Below are 18,815 nucleotides of genomic sequence, written 5' to 3' on the forward strand. Positions count from 1 at the left end.
GTAGTGTAGTGGTTAAGTGCACACACTCTGCTTCAGTGGCCCTGGATTTGTAGGTTCCAATCCTAGGTGCAGATCTAGCACCACTCATCAAGCCATGCTGTGGTGGCATCCCACATAAAATAGAGGAAGATTGGCACAGATAGCTCAGGGACAATCTTCCTCAAGCAAAAAGAGGAAGATTGGCAATGGAAGTTAGCTCAGGGCCAATCTTCCTCATTAAAAAAGCAGAGAGAGAGAGAAAGAGAAAGGACTCAATAAATATAATCAGAAATGAAAGAGTGTCATTACAACTGACACCACAGACATACAAAAGATGATGAGAGACTACTATGAACAATTATGCACCAACAAAATGGAACACCTGGAAGAAATGGATAAATTCCTAGAAGCATACAATCTACCAAGACTCATTCCCGAAGGAAGAGAAAATCTGAACAGCCTGATTACTAGTAAGAAGGTTGAGTCAGTAATCAAAAACCTCCCAACGAACAAAAATCCAGGAGCAGATGGTTTTACTGGTGAATTCTACCAAACATTTAAAGAAGAATTAATAGCAATCCTTCTCAAACTCTTTCAAAAAATAGAAGAGGAGGGAACACTTCCAAACTCATTTTACTAGGCCAGCATTACGCTGATACCAAAACCAGACAAGGAGAGCACAAGAAAAGAAAATTACAAGCCAATATCCCTGATAAACATGGATGCAAAAATCCTCAACAAAATATTAGCAAGCTGAATTCAACAATACATTAAAAGGATCATACCATGATCAAGTAGGATACAGTCTAGGGATGCAAGGATGGTTCAACATTTACAAATCAATGTGAGATATCACATTAACAAAATGAAGAATAAAAATCACATGATCATCTCAAAAGATGCAAAAAAAGCATTTGGCCAAATTCAACAGCCATTTAGATAATAATCTCAACAAAGTGAGTATAGAGGGAATGTATGTCAACACAATGAAGGTCACATATGACAAGCTTACAGCTAACATCACACTCAATGTTACTTAGAGTATGAGTTATACTCATATCTCTAACATCAGGAATGAGACAAGGATGCCCACTTTTATCACTTTAATCAACAAAGTATTGGAAGTCTTAGCCAGAGCAATTAGACAAGAAAAAGAAATAAAAGGCATCCAAATTGAAAAGGAAGAAGTAAAACTGTCAGTATTTGCAGATGACATGATAGCATATATAGAAAATTCTAAAGACTCTACAAAAAAAGTGTTAGAATATCAAAATTTGTTAGAGTAAAATTGCAGGATACAAACTCAACATACAAAAATTGGTTGTGTTTCTATACACTAACAACAAACTATCAGAAAGAGAAACTAAGAAAACAATCCCATTTACAATTGCATCAAAAAGAATAAAACACCTAGGAATAAATTTAACCAAGGAAGTGAAAGACCCATACAACAAAAACTAGATGACATTGATGAAAAAAATTGAAGACACAAATAAATGGAAAGATATTCTGTGCTCATGGATTGGATGTCCTCACTGCCCAAAGCAATCTACAAATGCAATGCAAACCCTATAAAAATTCCAGCAGCATTTTTCACAAAACTATAACAAATAATGCTAAAATTTGTATGGAACCATAAAAGACCCCAAATAGTCAAAGCAATCTTGAGAAAAAAAGATCAAAGTTGGAGGTATCACGTTTCATGATTCCAAACTATATTACAAAGCTATAGTAATTAAAACAGTATGGTACTGGAATAAAAACAACAGAACAGAATTGAGAGACAAGAAATAAATTCACGCATGTATGGTCAAGTAATTTATGACAAAGGAGCCAAAAATATACAATGGGGCAAGGACAATCTCTTCAGTAATTAGTGCTGGGAAAACTGCACAGACACATGTAAAAGAATGAAACTGGACACTTTCTTATACCATACACAAAAATTAACTCAAAATGGATTAAAGACTTGAATGCAAGACCTGAAACCATAAAACTCCTAGAAAAAAAACAGGTGGTAAACTCCTTGACATCAATCTTGGCGATAATTTTTTGGATTTGACACCAAAAGCAAAGGCAACAAAAGCAGAAATAAACAAGTGGACTGCATCAAACTAAAAAGCTTCTGCACAGAAGAAACAATCAACAAAGTGAAAAGGCAATCTACCAAATGGGATAAAATATTTGCAAATCAAATATCTGATGGGGGTTAATATCCAAAATATATAAAGAATTGATACAACTCAATAACAAAACACAAACAATCCAATTAACAGATGGGCAGAGGATCTGAATAGACATTTTTCCAAAGAAGATATACAGATGGCCAACAGGCACATGAAAAGGTGCTCAACATCACTAACCCTCAGGGAAATGCAAACCAGAACCACAATGAGATACCACCTAACACCTGTTAGAATAGATATTATCAAAAAGACAAGAAATAACAAGTGTCGATGAGAATGTGGAGAAAGGGGAACTCTTGTGCACTATTGGTAGAAACATAAAATGGTGCAGCCACCATGGAAAACAGCATGAAGCTTCTTCAAAAAAATTAAAAATACAACTACCATATGATCCAGCAATTCCACTTTTGAGTATTTATCTGAAGGAAAAGAAAACACTAATTTAAAAAGATATGTACACCTCAGGTTCATTGCAGCAACATTTATAATAACCAAAACAGGGAAGCAACCTAAGAGTCCAATGGTGGATGAATGGATAAAGAAAATGTGATACACACACAATGGAAGATTATTCAGCCATGTAAAAGAAGGAAATCTTGCCCTTTGTGATAACATGGATGGACCTTAGGACATTATGCTAAGTGAAATAAGTTAGACAGAGAAAGACAAATACTATACAATCTCACTGATACATGGAATCTAAAAAAAAAAATTTAACTCATAGACACAGAGAACAGATCGGTGGTTGCCAGAGGTGGAGGGTGGGTGAAATGGGTAAAGGTGGCAAAAAGGTACAAACCTCCAGTTATAAAATAAATCAGTCCTAGGGGTATAACGTACAGCCTTGTGCCTACGGTTAATAATACTGCGGTGTATATTTGAAAGTTGCTAAGAGAGCAGATCTTAAAAGTTCTATCACAAGAAAAAAAATTGGGGGGCCGGCTCCGTGGTCGAGTGGTTAAGTTCGCGCGCTCTGCTGCGGCGGCCCAGGGTTCAGATCCTGGGCGCAGACATGGCACTGCTTGTCAGGCCACATTGAGGCGGCGTCCCACATCCAACAGCTAGAAGGAGGTGCAACTAAGATATACAACTGTGTACAGGGTGGGGTTGGGGAGATAAAAGCAGAAAAAAACAAAAAGATTGGCAACAGTTCTTAGCCCAGGTGCCAATCTTTGGGGGGGGAAAAAAAAGGAAGATTGGCAACAGTTGTTAGCCCAGGTGCCAATCTTTTAAAAAAAAAAGAAAAAGGGAAAAAAATTTGTAATTATATGTGGCAATGGATGTCAACTAAACTTATTGTGATCATTTCACAGTACATACAAATATCAAATCATTATATTGTACACCTGAAACTAATATATGTCAATTATATCTCAATAGAAAAATTTAAAAATTAAAAAAGTACATAAAATCTATATCATTTTGAATGGCTACTAATATTTTGGCTGTTGAATACTTTACAATTAATTTAATCTGTGGACTATATTTGCTACTATAAAAAAATACTTCAATGAACATCTTCATGCATTCATTTTTATTTACTTGTCCTATTACTTCATAAAAATAAATTACTAAAATTAAAGTGACTGATAATAGTACATTTACATAGTGCCAAATTGCCCTTCAGAAAGACTGTACAGATTTACACTTTTAATAACAGTATATGAAAATATCTGCTCCCCCTCCTGCTCAATCTGATAAGAAGAAATGATCTAAGGGTTCTAATTTGATTACTTATTTGGTTATCTTCTCATATTTTTATTGGCTAGTTGCATTTCTCTTCTCATCTCTCTACTCAAGTCCTTTGTCTAATTTTATATGAGGAAATTCTCTTCTTACCAATTTGTACGAGTTCCTTATTTTAGGATACCGACTGTTTTATACATAAGGCTAAATATTTTTCTCAGTTCATTGTCTTTCAACTTTTTATAGTGAGGTTTTTTTGGCTATGCAAATGGTTTATGGTTTTAGTTTTGATGCACTGACAAGTAAGAAAGACCTTCTTAGTAAAGATAATAAAATAACTTCCCTATGTTCTCTTCAAATACTACTATTTTATGAGTTTTGATTAGCTTGCTTTTATATTTAAACCTTTAATCTGTTATTTTTTTCTAGTCTGTAGAGTGAAGTATGAATGGAAATTTATTTTATTTCAAATCTTAGCCAGCTGTCCCAGTGCTGATTATTATATTCAACTCATCCTTTCCCTTCTCGATTTCTGGAACTTCTTTTATATGGAGATTGGACCTCCTACTTCTTTCCATCATTTTACTTCCCCCCTCCCCATGAACGCCATTGAATTATCCTTGTCTCCTCTTTTGAGTTGCTGATTCTCTTTATAAATCTGGTGATTTTTGCCCCCTGCAAGTAACTTACACTTACTAAAGGTGGTTTACACTGGTTAGAATTATCGGCAAGTGTAGGCCCAGCTGACAATTCTTGAAGTCCTCTCTCTCTCCTTTCCTACCCAGCTCAGCAGGGCAAGTGGTTTTGAGTGGGGCAATCCTTTACTCTACGCAATTCCTGCCTTTCCTCCCTACAACAATCCTCCTTCAGCGCAGGAGATGGCTTTTCCCGCCTGCCTTGGCACACTCAAGCCACTACTATGGGATTCTTCTGCTTCATGGAAATCATACATATTTGAACATTAAGCACATTAACTTTTTCAGAATGCTATGCAGTTTTGGAAGGATGATAGAGCACACATACATAAGCATTAGCATCTATGCACATGTATGTTGGGTGTGTTGAGAGGACTGGTTCCAGAAATAGGAGTGCTAACTGAATTCATGTTATTTTCATCTCCTAGGCAATTTTCTCTTTTTAAATCCCCTGATAACATAAAGTTCCTCCAGCCAGGTTCCTCAATCTACCATTCACACAATTCTTAGTCAAGCTTCCCAGGCTATGGAGAAGTTTCACAGAGTACAACTATTTCTGCCATATCATTAATTGTCTGCTGATCTTTACTCTGAGTTTCCTAAACTACTTATTTGAGGACACCCTCAATATTCCATAAAACATGCATTTTACCATTACGTCAATGCTTCTCCTTGCTGTACTTTTGCGGCATTATCAACATTAGCACTGGCATACCTTTAGTCATCAATATAAGTTGTTTGAAACTGTTCGATAAAACATTAAATAATACCAGAAAAACCAAATGTAGTTAAACACATTGGTAAGGGCCATTCACAATGAGGAAAGCTTAATTTGGTACTTTCGAGCTCACTGGTTGAGAGTAAAGGAGATGACTCCTTACTGTAGTAGATGACAGGCCTTGAGAAAAATATATTTAAGTGCACTGTTTAGTATTACAGTGAATTCATATGCTTATATATTTTTGTATGTGTGTGAGGAAGATTGGCCCTGAGCTAACATCTGTTGCCAATCTTCCTCTTTTTTGCCTGAGGAAGATTCTCACTGAGCTAACATTTGTGCCCATCTTCCTCTATTTTATATGTGCGATGCCTACCACAGCATGGCTTGATGAGTGGTGTGTATGGCCATGTCCAGGGATCCGAACTCACAAGCCCTGGGCCGTCCAAGTTAACCATGCAAACTTAACCACTATGGCACCCAGCCAGCCCTGCTTATAAATATAAAACTATTTCCAAAATTAACAGAACTATAATAACTCATCACTGCATGAGGCTGCTTTAACGGAGAGATGGGCTTAAGAAAGAACTGCATAAGCCATATAAATCAAGTAATATTTCAAATTATATGTTTTCTAATTATTATTTTGCAACTTAAAAATAAGTAATGTGAGATTCTTGGGTAAAATGTTGATGTGTTTTCAAAAAATATTAATTATGATCAAGGAACCTGAGGAGGAGAAATTATCTAATATTTTTATGAAATCAAGACCAAACATTTTATATACTGTTTTCATATAACAATTTCGATATCTTTCTATTTGTTCTTTGTTTTCATGGATTTTCAATCACAAATCCTGCCAAATTTTATTTTAAGTGAATGGATTTTCATTTTGGTTTTTACTGCATATTTCCATAATTTTAAGCCTGGGGCCCATTTACTGATTATTTTTTCCCCCTTAAAAATCAGTATCTCGGGGCTGGCCCCATGGCCGAGTGGTTGGGTTCGTGTGCTCCGCTGCAGGCGGCCCAGTGTTTCTTTGGTTCAAAACCTGGGCGCGGACATGACACTGCTCATCAAACCACGCTGAGGCAGCGTCCCACATGCCACAACTAGAAGGACCCACAATGAAGAATATACAACTATGTACTGGGGCTTTGGGGAGAAAAAGGAAAAAAATAAAATCTTTAAAAATCAGTATCTCTCTTCCACTCACATCTTATTAGCTAAAGCAAGTAGCAGTTACACCTAACTTCAAGAGAGTGAGGGGCATAATCATCCCTTACATTCAGGAAACAGAAGAAGACTGGAAATATTACTGAACTCTAGTCAAGCTACCACGCTACCTGAGAGGTAAAATGAAATTTTTTAATTTGAAAGGTATTGGATTGCTCAAAGAACATTTTTTAAAAAGTGACAAATTTTTAAAGAAAAATAAATTGCTTATTTCCCACCTCTCTAAAATATCAGCTGTATACAGGTTTCTGAGTTCTCTTCCCCTTATGCCTTTTTAATTTTTACATGGTTGTAATATCACTCTAAATACTATTCTTTGTACTGATCGCCATGTCATGTCCATTTGTGTATTGCTATAGAATCTATCATTTTTGATTCTAGTGTAATATTTAAAATGGAATTTTTCAATTAAATATGTTCTTAGAATATCTAATAATTCCTATTCTGATAATTTGTATTCAACCTAATTCTTAACCCTTACCTGTGTTTAAAGAAAATAAACCAGTACATTTCATATCTTAAGCACTTGTAGGACAACCTGCTATTTCTGGTCCTTCCTAAAATGCAAATTGTCTATGGCCAAACAAAAAGGCTGCTTAGTTCTGAGAAAATAACACTAAATTCTAAAGAGACAATTTACTCTAACATAATAAGTGACTAACTTGAAAATCCTGGAGATAGAAAGAACAAAAATCAACTAAAGGAATTTGATTATTAAATTGTTCTAATAAGATGTTATTACATCTAAAGATGTCAAGTTTTAAGAAAGGAGTACAATAGTTTAAGAAAATCAACTTTTACTTCATAAAAGTCTTTCTTACAAAACCAAAAGCTGAGACAGTAACAGGGTCCTATAAGATAATCCCTTGGTTTGTGGAAGTACTTAGTGCGAGTTTCCATCTAACGGCAAGTTCCCTTAAATGAGTTTGAAATATAATAAATACACAAAAATTAAATTGCTTCAAAGATTTTCAGTAGTGTACCTAAAATAAAAATGAGCAATCCCCGTGCTGAACTTTAGGAGTTGAAGCAATAGGCTCAACTATGAATAGTGATTATTAATAGAAGGCACGAATAAAAAATACACATTCAAAATCATGCCATTGGCAAGATAGTAGCTTTCGGACAATTTCTAGTTGTTTAGGAAAAAAATCTTGAGAATGCTTCAAGGGAATCTAATAATGCTTGCTACATGAAGAAAAAAATGTAAACATTGAAATGTGTCCTACCATTTTTACTTCAGTTTCACCTTGATCCTCAACTTTTATTTCTTCCTCATGAACCGAGTTAGACTCATTTTCTTCTTGTTTACACTCTTCTTGCATCTCTTTGCTGATTGCCGCTTCTAAATTCTTTTCTTCGTCTCTGACAAGGTTAGTTATTGTGGAAGTGTGTTCCTGTAATGACGTTGGAACGGGACGCAGCGGTGTGACGTGATCATAGTGAGTATGTAGGAGTCGTAGAGCAATGTCACTTGTTGCTAATATCCTTGGTATTTCAAATCCAATTTGTGTTTCAGAGAATCTGACACTTCTGTACCTGTCAATAATTAATTTTAACAAAAAGGGTGAGGCCCTGGGAAACTCTAGGTGTGTTGCAAATTTATATTTAAGCAGTATTTCCCTCCACTTTAATTTTGCCACAGTTTTGAGTCCCGATCCAAATGCTTTCTTTGCAGCATTTGGGCCCAGTTACTGATGTTATCCTTCTCAAAACACCCTCTTGGGATCCATGACCCAATACTCTTCTCTTTCATCCCTGGCAGCTCCTTCTCCATTTCCTCTGTATGGCCTTCTTCCTAACGACCCCTTAAATGTCGATATTACTCACCTCTCTATCCTAGGCCCTTTTTTTTCTCCCTCTACATACATAGAGGATATTGGATATTATATTTCTATGGCTGTGATTATTATTTATATTATCAAGACTTTTTTAACATGAGTTCTATGTTTCCCGGGGCAGGGTAGGGGGAAGAAGCATTCCTGAAGGGACTTCAAGAGGTCCAAAAATGCCCTTACATATGTGTGAGCATATGTAATAATTTGAAGTTCATAAGAGTCTATGACTCCCCCAAAAGTTAAGAACTGTTCATCTATATGACTCCAAAAAATATATCTCCAACTCAGCTTTCTCGCAATGCTTTCAGACAGTCACACTTTCACATTTCATAGGTGCTTTAAACCCGACAAGCCCAACACTGAACACATCATCCCTCCAACCCCCTCAACATGACCATCAAAATAAAACAAAACATGTTCTGCCTCCACTATTCCCTACCTTAGTGAAAGATGCCACCTAATTTTCTTCATAAACCTCAGTAGTTAATACAGGGCTATTCATTTTACTTTTATTATTTTAAAATTATACAGATTTAATTTCCTTCACTCTTCTGTATGTAACATATTTTACAATGAAAAATGTTATATTCATGCATTGTCTCTGATTAGATTTAAACCAGAGCATTTTATAGCAAATGGAACTTGGAAAATATTTTGTTTTTTTCTTTTACTAAATATGAAAATAAAGCCCAATTTTTTCCATTGTCATATGACTAGTCTTTTCAGAGCTGGGATAAGAACCAAGGCCGCCTAACCTTCATTCTGGTAATTTTTCCTGTAACTCACTGCCATACTAACTCAATTAATTTGAAATGTTTAAGATTAAGCAGCAACCAAGTGATCGTGAATTTATCCTTATTTATAAAAAATAATAATCATGAATTTATCATATTGCTATGTAGAAAGCACCTACCACTTCTATTTGTTATAGGGAGAGGGAGGTTAAGCGAGTGAAGAGAAGGGGAAGACCAGATATTTATTCAGCACGTATTTGTACTAGACACTATGCTATGACCTTTACATGCATTAATATTGAAACCTCAAGCCCATCCTGTTAAGTTAAGTACTTTAATCATCATTTTACTGTTGATATACTGAAGCTCAACAAGGCTAAGGAACTTGCTGAAAGTAAATGGCAGCTCTGTGATTTAAAGCCCAGTTGGCTGATTCCTGACACGAGTTTTTCTACGTATGCCCTGCTGTTATGCAACAGGCATCTGCTGGTCATCACGATGTGACTCTAATGACCTTTGACCCACAGTAATACCCATGAGAATACCTTGGATTCTTCTTGAGGTTTGCCCACACATACAGAGTAATATTTTCGTCTTGAATGACTTTTTCCATATTTCCACTGTCCAGATCTGCTAAAGTACTAGCTTGCTATAAAAGAAAAAGAAAACATTATAAAAGATTAGAGGCCTCATAAATTATGTAACTGAGATGAGTTATCTCACCACTTAGGTGGTAGATTCCCTTCGTTACTTAAAAGAGTAATTGGGGTAGAAATAAGGTTCCATCAAAATAACGGAGAATTGTTTTAAAACACTCTCTAAATGATACAAACATATTTACTTAATTAAATGTGTTTTCCCTTTGTTACTGTTTCTTCTAAGGTTTCTAAGGATTAAAGGTGCTCCTATATTTCCAGGTAGCACTTATAGATTACTATTACGTCACCCTTTTCAATTTTAACATTATCATGACTTTTCATTTTAACCATACACATGCTTTTTTTTTTTTCAGTAAGGAAGATTGTCCCTGAGAAACATCTGTGCCAATCTTCCTCTATCTCATATGTGAGATGCCACAGCATGGCTTGATGAGAGGTGTGTAGATCCGTGCCCGGGATCCGAACCTTCGAACCCTGGGCTGGTGAAGTGAAGCGTGCAAACTCAACCACTATGCCACTGGGCCAGTGGCATACTGATATTTCCATTTCAAATCTAACACTATAGTATTTTTTTTTCTAATCTTCTTCTCTTTTACATACTGTATCTTTTTTCTCTTAAAATAAAAATCTTGATTGCTAGTAATTATAATACATTTTCTAACCTGCTTTTTGTTACAATATATCAAATAGTTGCAAAATTATAATATGAATATTAATGCTAACAATAAACTTAGTAAAGTTTAAGCCTTCTTCGCAGTTCTTTGTGTAATTAGAACACATTCTACTAAGGACTGCGCTCTAGACCAGGAGAAACCGAGAGGCAAAACTGCCAACAGTAATGTGACCTTAGATGGTTCTCTGATTTAAAAAACAAAATAGGCATAAAAGATATTCACGGGACGCTAGGGAAAATTTAAATATGGACTGGACATTAGAATAAATTATGGAAATATTATTTATTTTCTTAGGTATAATAATGATTTTATGATTATTTGATATCATTAGTGCTAAAAGATTTGAGAAAAATAGAGTGACTACCAATAACTGTAATCTTGTCTCAATTGATTGATCTAGGGTGAATATCTAACATATGTTTTGTGAACTTATTTTCACAGCGATCCTAGTAAACCTTAGCAAGTATAAGAAAAAACTAGACTTTAGCTATATCAATAATGTTTGATTTCTTTAAAAATAAAATATTTAGGGGGCCAGCCCTGTGGTCGAGTGGTTAAGTTTGCGTGCTGTGCTGCAGGCGGCCCAGTGTTTCATCAGTTCGAATCCTGGGCGCGGACATGGTGCCGCTCATCAAGCCACACTGAGGCAGCATCCCACATGCCACAACTAGAAGGACCCACAACTAAGAATATACAACTATGTACCGGGGGGCTTTGGGGAGGAAAAGGAATATAAATAAATTAAATAAAATAAAATATTTAGTTGTGAAATCTGGATAAACATATGTGCCTTAAATTATTCTACTGACTTTTTCATAACCTTTTAATTAATAAAAAAAGATAATGGATTTTTTATTATACAGAATAAAATTTTAACTCTCATAAAATAATAACACATAAGCCAAATCCCACACTTACTCTGAGAAGTATTTCTGTGGCAGTGTTAAACTTGCAATGAAGAAGCTCTTGCAGTTCTAGAATTGATCCTTGGTACTGTGTTACTATTTTATCTTGCAAATCATATGGTGGCGTTTCCAATAAAATTAATTTCAACTTGTCAATTAACTAGAAAGTAAGGGTATAAAGTAAAAACATAAATATTTACTATAAAAGTAATTAATTTTCTGACAAATGGTCAAGGAAAAGGTGAAAAGACGGATGTTCTATCACTTTTGAATTGAGGAACACAGCAGTAAAACATATAAAAATCCTTTCCTGTATTTATTCTATTATTTAAGATCGTGGAAAAGTAAACTATTTCCTCCAAAAACTCCATGATAAGAATTCTGGGGGCCAGCCCAGTGGCCGAGCAGTTAAGTTCTCACGTTCTGCTTTGGAGGCCCAGGGTTCGCCAGTTTGGATCCCAGGTGCGGACATGGCACTGCTTGGAAAGCCATGCTGTGGCAGGCATCTCACATATAAAGCAGAGGAAGATGGGCATGGATGTTAGCTCAGGGCCAGTCTTCCTCAGCAAAAAGAGGAGGATTGGCAGCAGATGTTAGCTCAGGGCTGATCTTCCTCAAAAAAAAAAAAAAGAATTCTCAACTATGTGTAACAGAGCTTTCATTAGCAAGTTGATAGACAGGCACAGTTTACCATTACCTAAGACTGTGGAACAACAGGAGTAACAACAATGAGGAGGAGGAGACCAAGGAGAATTACTAATATTTACCCAATGCTTACTGTGTACTAGGAACTGTTCTAAATGCTTTCTATGTTTTAATTCATTCAGTGCTCATCATAATTCTATGAGGTAGATACTGTTATCGTGCTTATCTGTAAGGAGCCTGGAAGATGCCACTCCATCCTAACAACAAGCACAAAGCTGAACAGACTGAAAAATCGACAACTATTTTTGATTCATAAGAGAGGGAAGGACACAGGGCCTGCGCCCAAGACTGGAGAGACCTGCAGGTGAATACTGGGAGTCAGCTTTTGTGAGCAGACTCAGGGGCAGGACCCAGCACCGGGTAGGAAAACCTGAACTGCAAATGACAAATTGCTGGAGGCTCAGCGAGGACAGCGCTGAGAGTGAAAATGTCCAGGAAGATGCAGTCATGGAAGGGGGAGTGCCCGCAATATTGTGAGGTTTCCTTCCAGGAGCTCAACTAGGTCCCCACAATAAATATGGGAGAAAAGTCCCCTCGTGCTTCCAGCAGGGGGAGCAAAAAGGAACTGTTTCAAAATAGGCCAGAGCACTCTGTTCTTAACAAGGCCCGATGTCAGGGGAAACTCACTAGAGCCTAACCTGCTGGAGTTTTACCAAAGCCGAACTCACTTGTGGGAAAGGAAGCACGCAGCTCCAGCTGGCTCCAGCCACCCCCTCCCTCATGAGAGGGGATGAGAGAAATTAAAACCTCTGTGAAGCCCGCAGTCCAGAGGCATAGACTCACTGAAAGACTGCGACCTCATCACAGGACTGCAGACCTCTTCCCCACCTATGACCGCATTACTAAAGGCCTAATCACGGAATTGCTTTACCCAGGACATCATGTCCGGCCAGCAAGAAAAAATTACGAGGCATACCAAAGGCAAAAAACACAATTTGAAGACAGAGCAAACATCAGAACCTTGGAATTATCAGACCAGGAATTTAAAACACCTAGGATTAATATGCAAGGGTTCTAATGGATAAAGTAGACAGCACGCAAGAACAGAAGGGCAACGCAAAGCAGAGAGATGGAAATCCTAAGACGGGACCAAAAGCAATGCTAGAGATCAAAAACACGGAAACAAAAATAAAGAAAGCCTTTGATGGGTTTATTACTAGACTGGGCTCAGCTGAGGAAACAATCTCTGAGCTAGAGTATAAAAACCAAAAAGCAAGGAGAACAAAGACTGAGAAAAACAGAACAGAATATCCAAGGGCTGCAGACAGCTACAGAAGGTGTAACATACACATCACAGGAGAAGAAAGAAAGGAACAGAAGAAATATTTGAAACAATAATGACTGAGAATTTCCCCAAATTAATGTCAAACACCAAACCACAAATCCAGGAAGCTCAGACAACACCAAGCAGGATAAATGCCAAAGAAAACTGACTTAGGCATATCATTTTCAAACCACAGAAGATCAAAGATAAAGAAAAATTCCTGACAGGAGCCAGAGGAACAGAGGAAGTTACCTTTAGAGGAACAAAGTTAAGAATTATATCGAACTTCTCGGAAACCACGCAAGCAAGAAGAGAGTGGACAGATATTTGAACTGTTGGGAGAAAGTGAGACACAGCCTGATCAAGGAGCAACTAGTAAGTGGCATAATTCAGTTTTGAACACTTACACAGATGACATACAGAAAACTTCTAAATTAAGAGAGGCAGCGCAGTCGTCTGAGGTAGTATGGCCTCAAGCCAGAATGCTGGGCTTCAGTCTCAGCCACCTCTTACTAGCAGCATGATCTTGGGGAAGTTAGTTAACATCTCTGTGCCTCAACTTCTTCATTTGCAAAATGGGGATAATGGTGCCTATCTCATAGGGTTATTACGAGATTCAGCAAGTTACTATTTCTAAAGCCTGGCACAGTAAGAGTTATATAAGACTTTGTCAAATAAATAAATTTTATAATTTGGAACTTGCTGTTTACCATGGGGCCTCTGCTATCCAGTTCTTTCTGTTCCTCTTGTGACTTCCTGCTTTAGTTTCCTACTGCTATGATTACTCTCCTCTTTGGTCTCCCATTTTGTTTTACTTATCCTTTTCTTATCTTCCCTACTATTTATTACTTCTACTTCTGTACTCTACGTTAATAACAGGAAGATGTCGCTTTCAGCTCATCACTGGTGAGCGCTAGTGGTACCTCCGACTGTCTCCCTGCCAACTGCAGAGCACTGGATTCCTGGACCAGCGTCAGGCCATGGCAGCCTCCTGGTAGAGAGGGTGTGCAATGGCAAGAACACCGTACGATGAATCCATTGGCATCCAAATACCTCATAGTCTATGGGAGGCTCTTTGGAGTCTTTGGAAAGTCAGAGCAAGGCCCATCTAAGGTCTCGTAGGGGACTGTAAGCGAGGCACAATCTGTTTCTTCATAAGTAAAATGAATCTCATAAACATGCTATCCAGATTAATTTAGGCAATGCATGTTATGAGCTTAACAGAGTCTGGAGTTACTCCATCTTGCAGCAACATAGAGAAGAAGGAAACAATAGCACAAAAATGTCGTGAAGAAATGGAACAAAAAACATTAGAGGATAGTAGGACTGAGAGGAGTGAATTCCTTCTAGTTTCTCCTATTATGTAGGTATGCCTAAGTGTGGATTTCTTTCCATTTATCCTAACTTGGGATGTGCTGGGTTTCTTGAATCGTACGGTTCTTATCTTTCCTCAATTCTGGAAAATTGTCAGCCGTTATCTCTTTGAATATTGTATCTCCCTCATTCTTTTACATCTCCTTCTGGTACTCCTTTCCAATATATTTTTAGCCCTTCTTGCTCTATCCTACATGTCTGTTAACTACTCTTTCATATTTTCCATCTCTTTATCACTTTGTGCTGTATTCTAGTAAACTCTTCCAGTCCGACTTCTAACTCACTTGTGATTAAGAATTCTCAGTAGAGACATTTCTGTTTTCCCTTCACTAAGCTAAAGATGAGCCAAACAAGTTCTTATCAGAGTAGGTTTTTTGCAGAGTAGGTTTTTTCCCTAATATCCAGAATATCTTTTTGAGGCTCCCAGCCATATAGAAGGGCTCTGATCCAACTTGCCACCTTGCGTGTACCCTAGGCTTTGCCTCCTGATGGTCGTTTGAACCAGGGCTAAGTCACCAGGGGTTAACAGATAGATATTCTCTGGGAAGCCACTGAATTCGAGACTCGCCCACTTTTCTGAATTGTTTTTACAACCTCCAAGATTTTCCCTTACTTTTTTTGAGCTAGGCAATGGATTTACATGTCATTTAAAAAATTTCTTTGTCTAGCATTTTTAAGTGCATTATAAAGTGGTAACTCCTCAGGCTAGCCTATCCATCCTATTCGCAGAACTAGAAGGTAGGATATTCTTACACATCTTTGTACTTGCAGTGTCTGAAAGAGTAGGTGCCTGGCACATAGTTAACATTAAAAAACATGTGTACTGAATCACTGAATAGTGGATAATTCCAGCTGAGGATAAAATCATGTACTTTCCCTCCACAAATTATCCACATAAATGGATGCAACTTGATTTTTTTTTTAATTTTGGCTTGAATTAGACACACATATAGTTAATGTTTCACATTTATGTTATGTTGACCTTATCGAAGATGGCAAGATGTTTTTAGGAAATGTAAAACTAAAACAGAAAATGAAAAGATTAGCAAATATTTTTCTCCATAGCCAAGGAAGCAGTAGTATTATTAACTGCCAAATACTATGTTTAATTTATTTCTATTTTTGGAGTCAGTATCAGACAATTTGTAATTTAATAATTTAAAATTATAGAATAATACTTAAGAACTTACATTTAGCACTAGTTTACTTTTTCCAATCACTTCTTCAAAAGTCTCATTTGTTTCCTCTTTCCACAAGCTAATAAAGGTATTAATTTCTTGGGATACTGAAGGATCAGGACTCCCATCACATTGAATGTAGTGTTTCCACTGTGAAGTAAAACGTTCGAACGTTCACACTGGTGAAAATTCAGCCAAAGATTAAATTACTTCTTTTCCAAAGTATGAGTTCTCATAACCTAGTTTTCCCAATTTAGGCAAAAACCATATTATAGCTTTAGTTACTTGAGATATCCTTAAAACAACCAAATTCCTCTTCATCAAAATAATTTATAAGCCTTGATAATTCAAATAAATAGAAATTCTATTTATTGTCATACTTTTACTTTTAAAACAGTGAGTTGGTTTTGTTTTGCTTTCCTCTCTAATCATATAGCTCCTGTATTTACAGAAGCCAATACTTGGGCTGATTTCTGTTTCTCAAATTATTACTAACTGTTAATTGCCATTGGCATCTTAGTATGCGTCCCTCCATTCATTTTGTAGTCTATGCGAATTCTACATTTGTAATCATATTGTACTTACAATTTTTTGCTTAAAATTATACCATAATCATCTTTTGCCATATTATTACAGTTTTTCCTTTTTCTCCTGATAATCACCTATAGCGTTTCCAAAGCTACGCTGTTTTGAGCAACACTAGATTACCTTAAGGTCAAACTTTTTATATTTTAATTTAGGGTAATTTCTTCAGTATAGATTCCCAAAAATTAAATCAGACTCAAAGGATATAAAAATTTCAAGGCTATTATTGACAAATAGTTTTCTACAAAGCTATGTGAATTTACTTTGCTACAAGCAATGTGAGAGATTTGTCAGATGAGAGATTTTTTATAGACAAATTTAAAGTTTCTTTGGATTAAAAAGGATATCAGACTATAACTCCCTCTTGTGGTACAAACGTATCAGCTCAAAAAAAGGTTAGTCTCACCTGAGAAAGCAATCTAGTCTCTCGTTTCAATTTCTCTGCTTCAGGAAAACACCTCTCTAATAAATAAAGTTCTTCAAGTTCTTCATTTCTCCTTTCTAGATCCTGTTGCATGGGGATAGATACATTGATCTGCTCTTTAATTTCAGTTTTGCATTTCACAAGGAGCCTCTAAAATTTACTTGGCAAAGCATTAAGTTTCAAAATGAATACTAAAATTAGTTTGAATGTAACTGACATTTCCAAAAGGCTTCATCTGGAGCAGTGGTTTGCAAAGTGTGATCTGCAGACTCCTGGTGGGTCCCCAAGACTCAGGATCCCTGAGGTCAAATCTATTTTCATAGTAATACTAAGACATTATCAGCCTTTTTCCTAGTGTACACATTTTCCCTGATGGTGTAAACAATTGCTGGCACCTTGGCGAGAATCAAGGCACAAACTGTACCAGTCCTGTTCTTTGGTGGGAAGGGGCGGTAAACAGCCAGTTTTACATAAGACTGACCTGATGAAGAAGTGAAAATTATTAATTTTATTCAATGTCAACCCTTAAGTATACATCTTTTTAATATTCTGTGTGATAAAATGGGAATTATGCATAAAGCACTTCTGCTGCAGATCAAAGAACAATACTGTCTTGAGAAATAAATATTTGTGCAATTATTTGAGTATTTTGGCAGACATTCTCTCAAAAATTAATGAATTGAGCTTGTCACTTCCAGGAAACAACTCAAAGTATTTGTTTCCAATGATAAAATTCAAACTTTCAAATAAATTTGAATTTTAGAAAATTTGTATCTACCACTGTGAGTCTAATAGTTTCCCAATCCTCAGACATTTCTAATTTGATTGGAGATGATGTTAATGCATAGGATTTCTTTTTATAGTGAATAATAAAAATCTCTCAATATTTGGAAGCAAATAACTCAGTGAACCAAATTTTTGCAAGTAACAATGCACGATGTTGCAAAATCATGCATGAATACAAGATCTGTTCAAAGTGGAAGACAAATCAATGTTTTAGTGTAAGAGTAAGAAAAGTTCATTGATATGGTTTCAGATTCCACACTAAGAAACTACCACTTATTGAGTTTTGGTATAGTATCAAAGAAGAATATCCACAATTATCTGAAAGGCTATTACAGTATTCCTCCTTTTTCCAACTACACATCTATGTGCAGGCAATTTTCTTCATACATTTCAATCAAAGCAACACATTGTAACAGATGGAATATTGAAATAGACATGAGAATCCAGTTGTCTTCTGTTAAGTGAGACATTAAAGAGATTTTTAAAATATAAACAATGCTACTCACTTCCCTAATTTAAAAAAATATATAATGTGTGGTGATGGATGTAAACCAGATTTATTGTGGTGATCATTTTAAAATATGTACAAATAGTGAATCATCATGTTTCACCAGAAACTAATATAATGTTATATGTCAACTATAGCTCAAGAATATATAGTTATATAATTATATATAAAATTGTGTTATATATTTTACATATATATAATTAAATATACATATATAACTATATATGCATAATTATATATTTATATAATATATAATTATAAAAATATATAATATATAATATAAAATATATAATTATATGTTAATACATAAAATATACAATTATATATGTTATATAATTATATATACATACATAAAAACATTTATATAATTATATATGTTATATACTAATATGTGGATGTTATATAATTATATAACATAATTACAATAATTATACAAATTATATAATTTATAAAATATATTTTAATATTTATATGTAATATACATATATTTTTATATATGTATACATATATGTATTATATACATTATATATAAAATATATATGTACTATATATTTATACATATATTTTACATATAAATTATAAAACATAATTATATAAACAATTAATATAATATATGCAATGTGTATATATGTGTATATATAATTACATATATAATTATATATAGGTATTTTCTTTCTTAAA

The 18,815-nt window shown here is 35.5% G+C and overlaps 1 protein-coding gene across 1 annotated transcript in view; it reads right to left on the reverse strand.

Annotated features, from left to right (window-relative positions):
- DNAI7 (dynein axonemal intermediate chain 7) overlaps positions 1–18,815 on the reverse strand; it is a 73,243-nt gene that overhangs the window by 28,416 nt on the left and 26,012 nt on the right. The window contains exons 5-9 of the mRNA XM_014832352.3: positions 16,823–16,924; positions 15,844–15,981; positions 11,324–11,470; positions 9,618–9,721; positions 7,730–8,039 (exon numbers count right to left, since the gene is read on the reverse strand). Coding sequence (XP_014687838.1) covers positions 7,730–8,039; positions 9,618–9,721; positions 11,324–11,470; positions 15,844–15,981; positions 16,823–16,924 — 801 coding nt within the window. The remainder of the gene's footprint in view (positions 1–7,729; positions 8,040–9,617; positions 9,722–11,323; positions 11,471–15,843; positions 15,982–16,822; positions 16,925–18,815) is intronic.

Source organism: Equus asinus, chromosome 22 (genome assembly GCF_041296235.1).
Source record: "Equus asinus isolate D_3611 breed Donkey chromosome 22, EquAss-T2T_v2, whole genome shotgun sequence".
Lineage (NCBI taxonomy): Eukaryota > Metazoa > Chordata > Mammalia > Perissodactyla > Equidae > Equus > Equus asinus.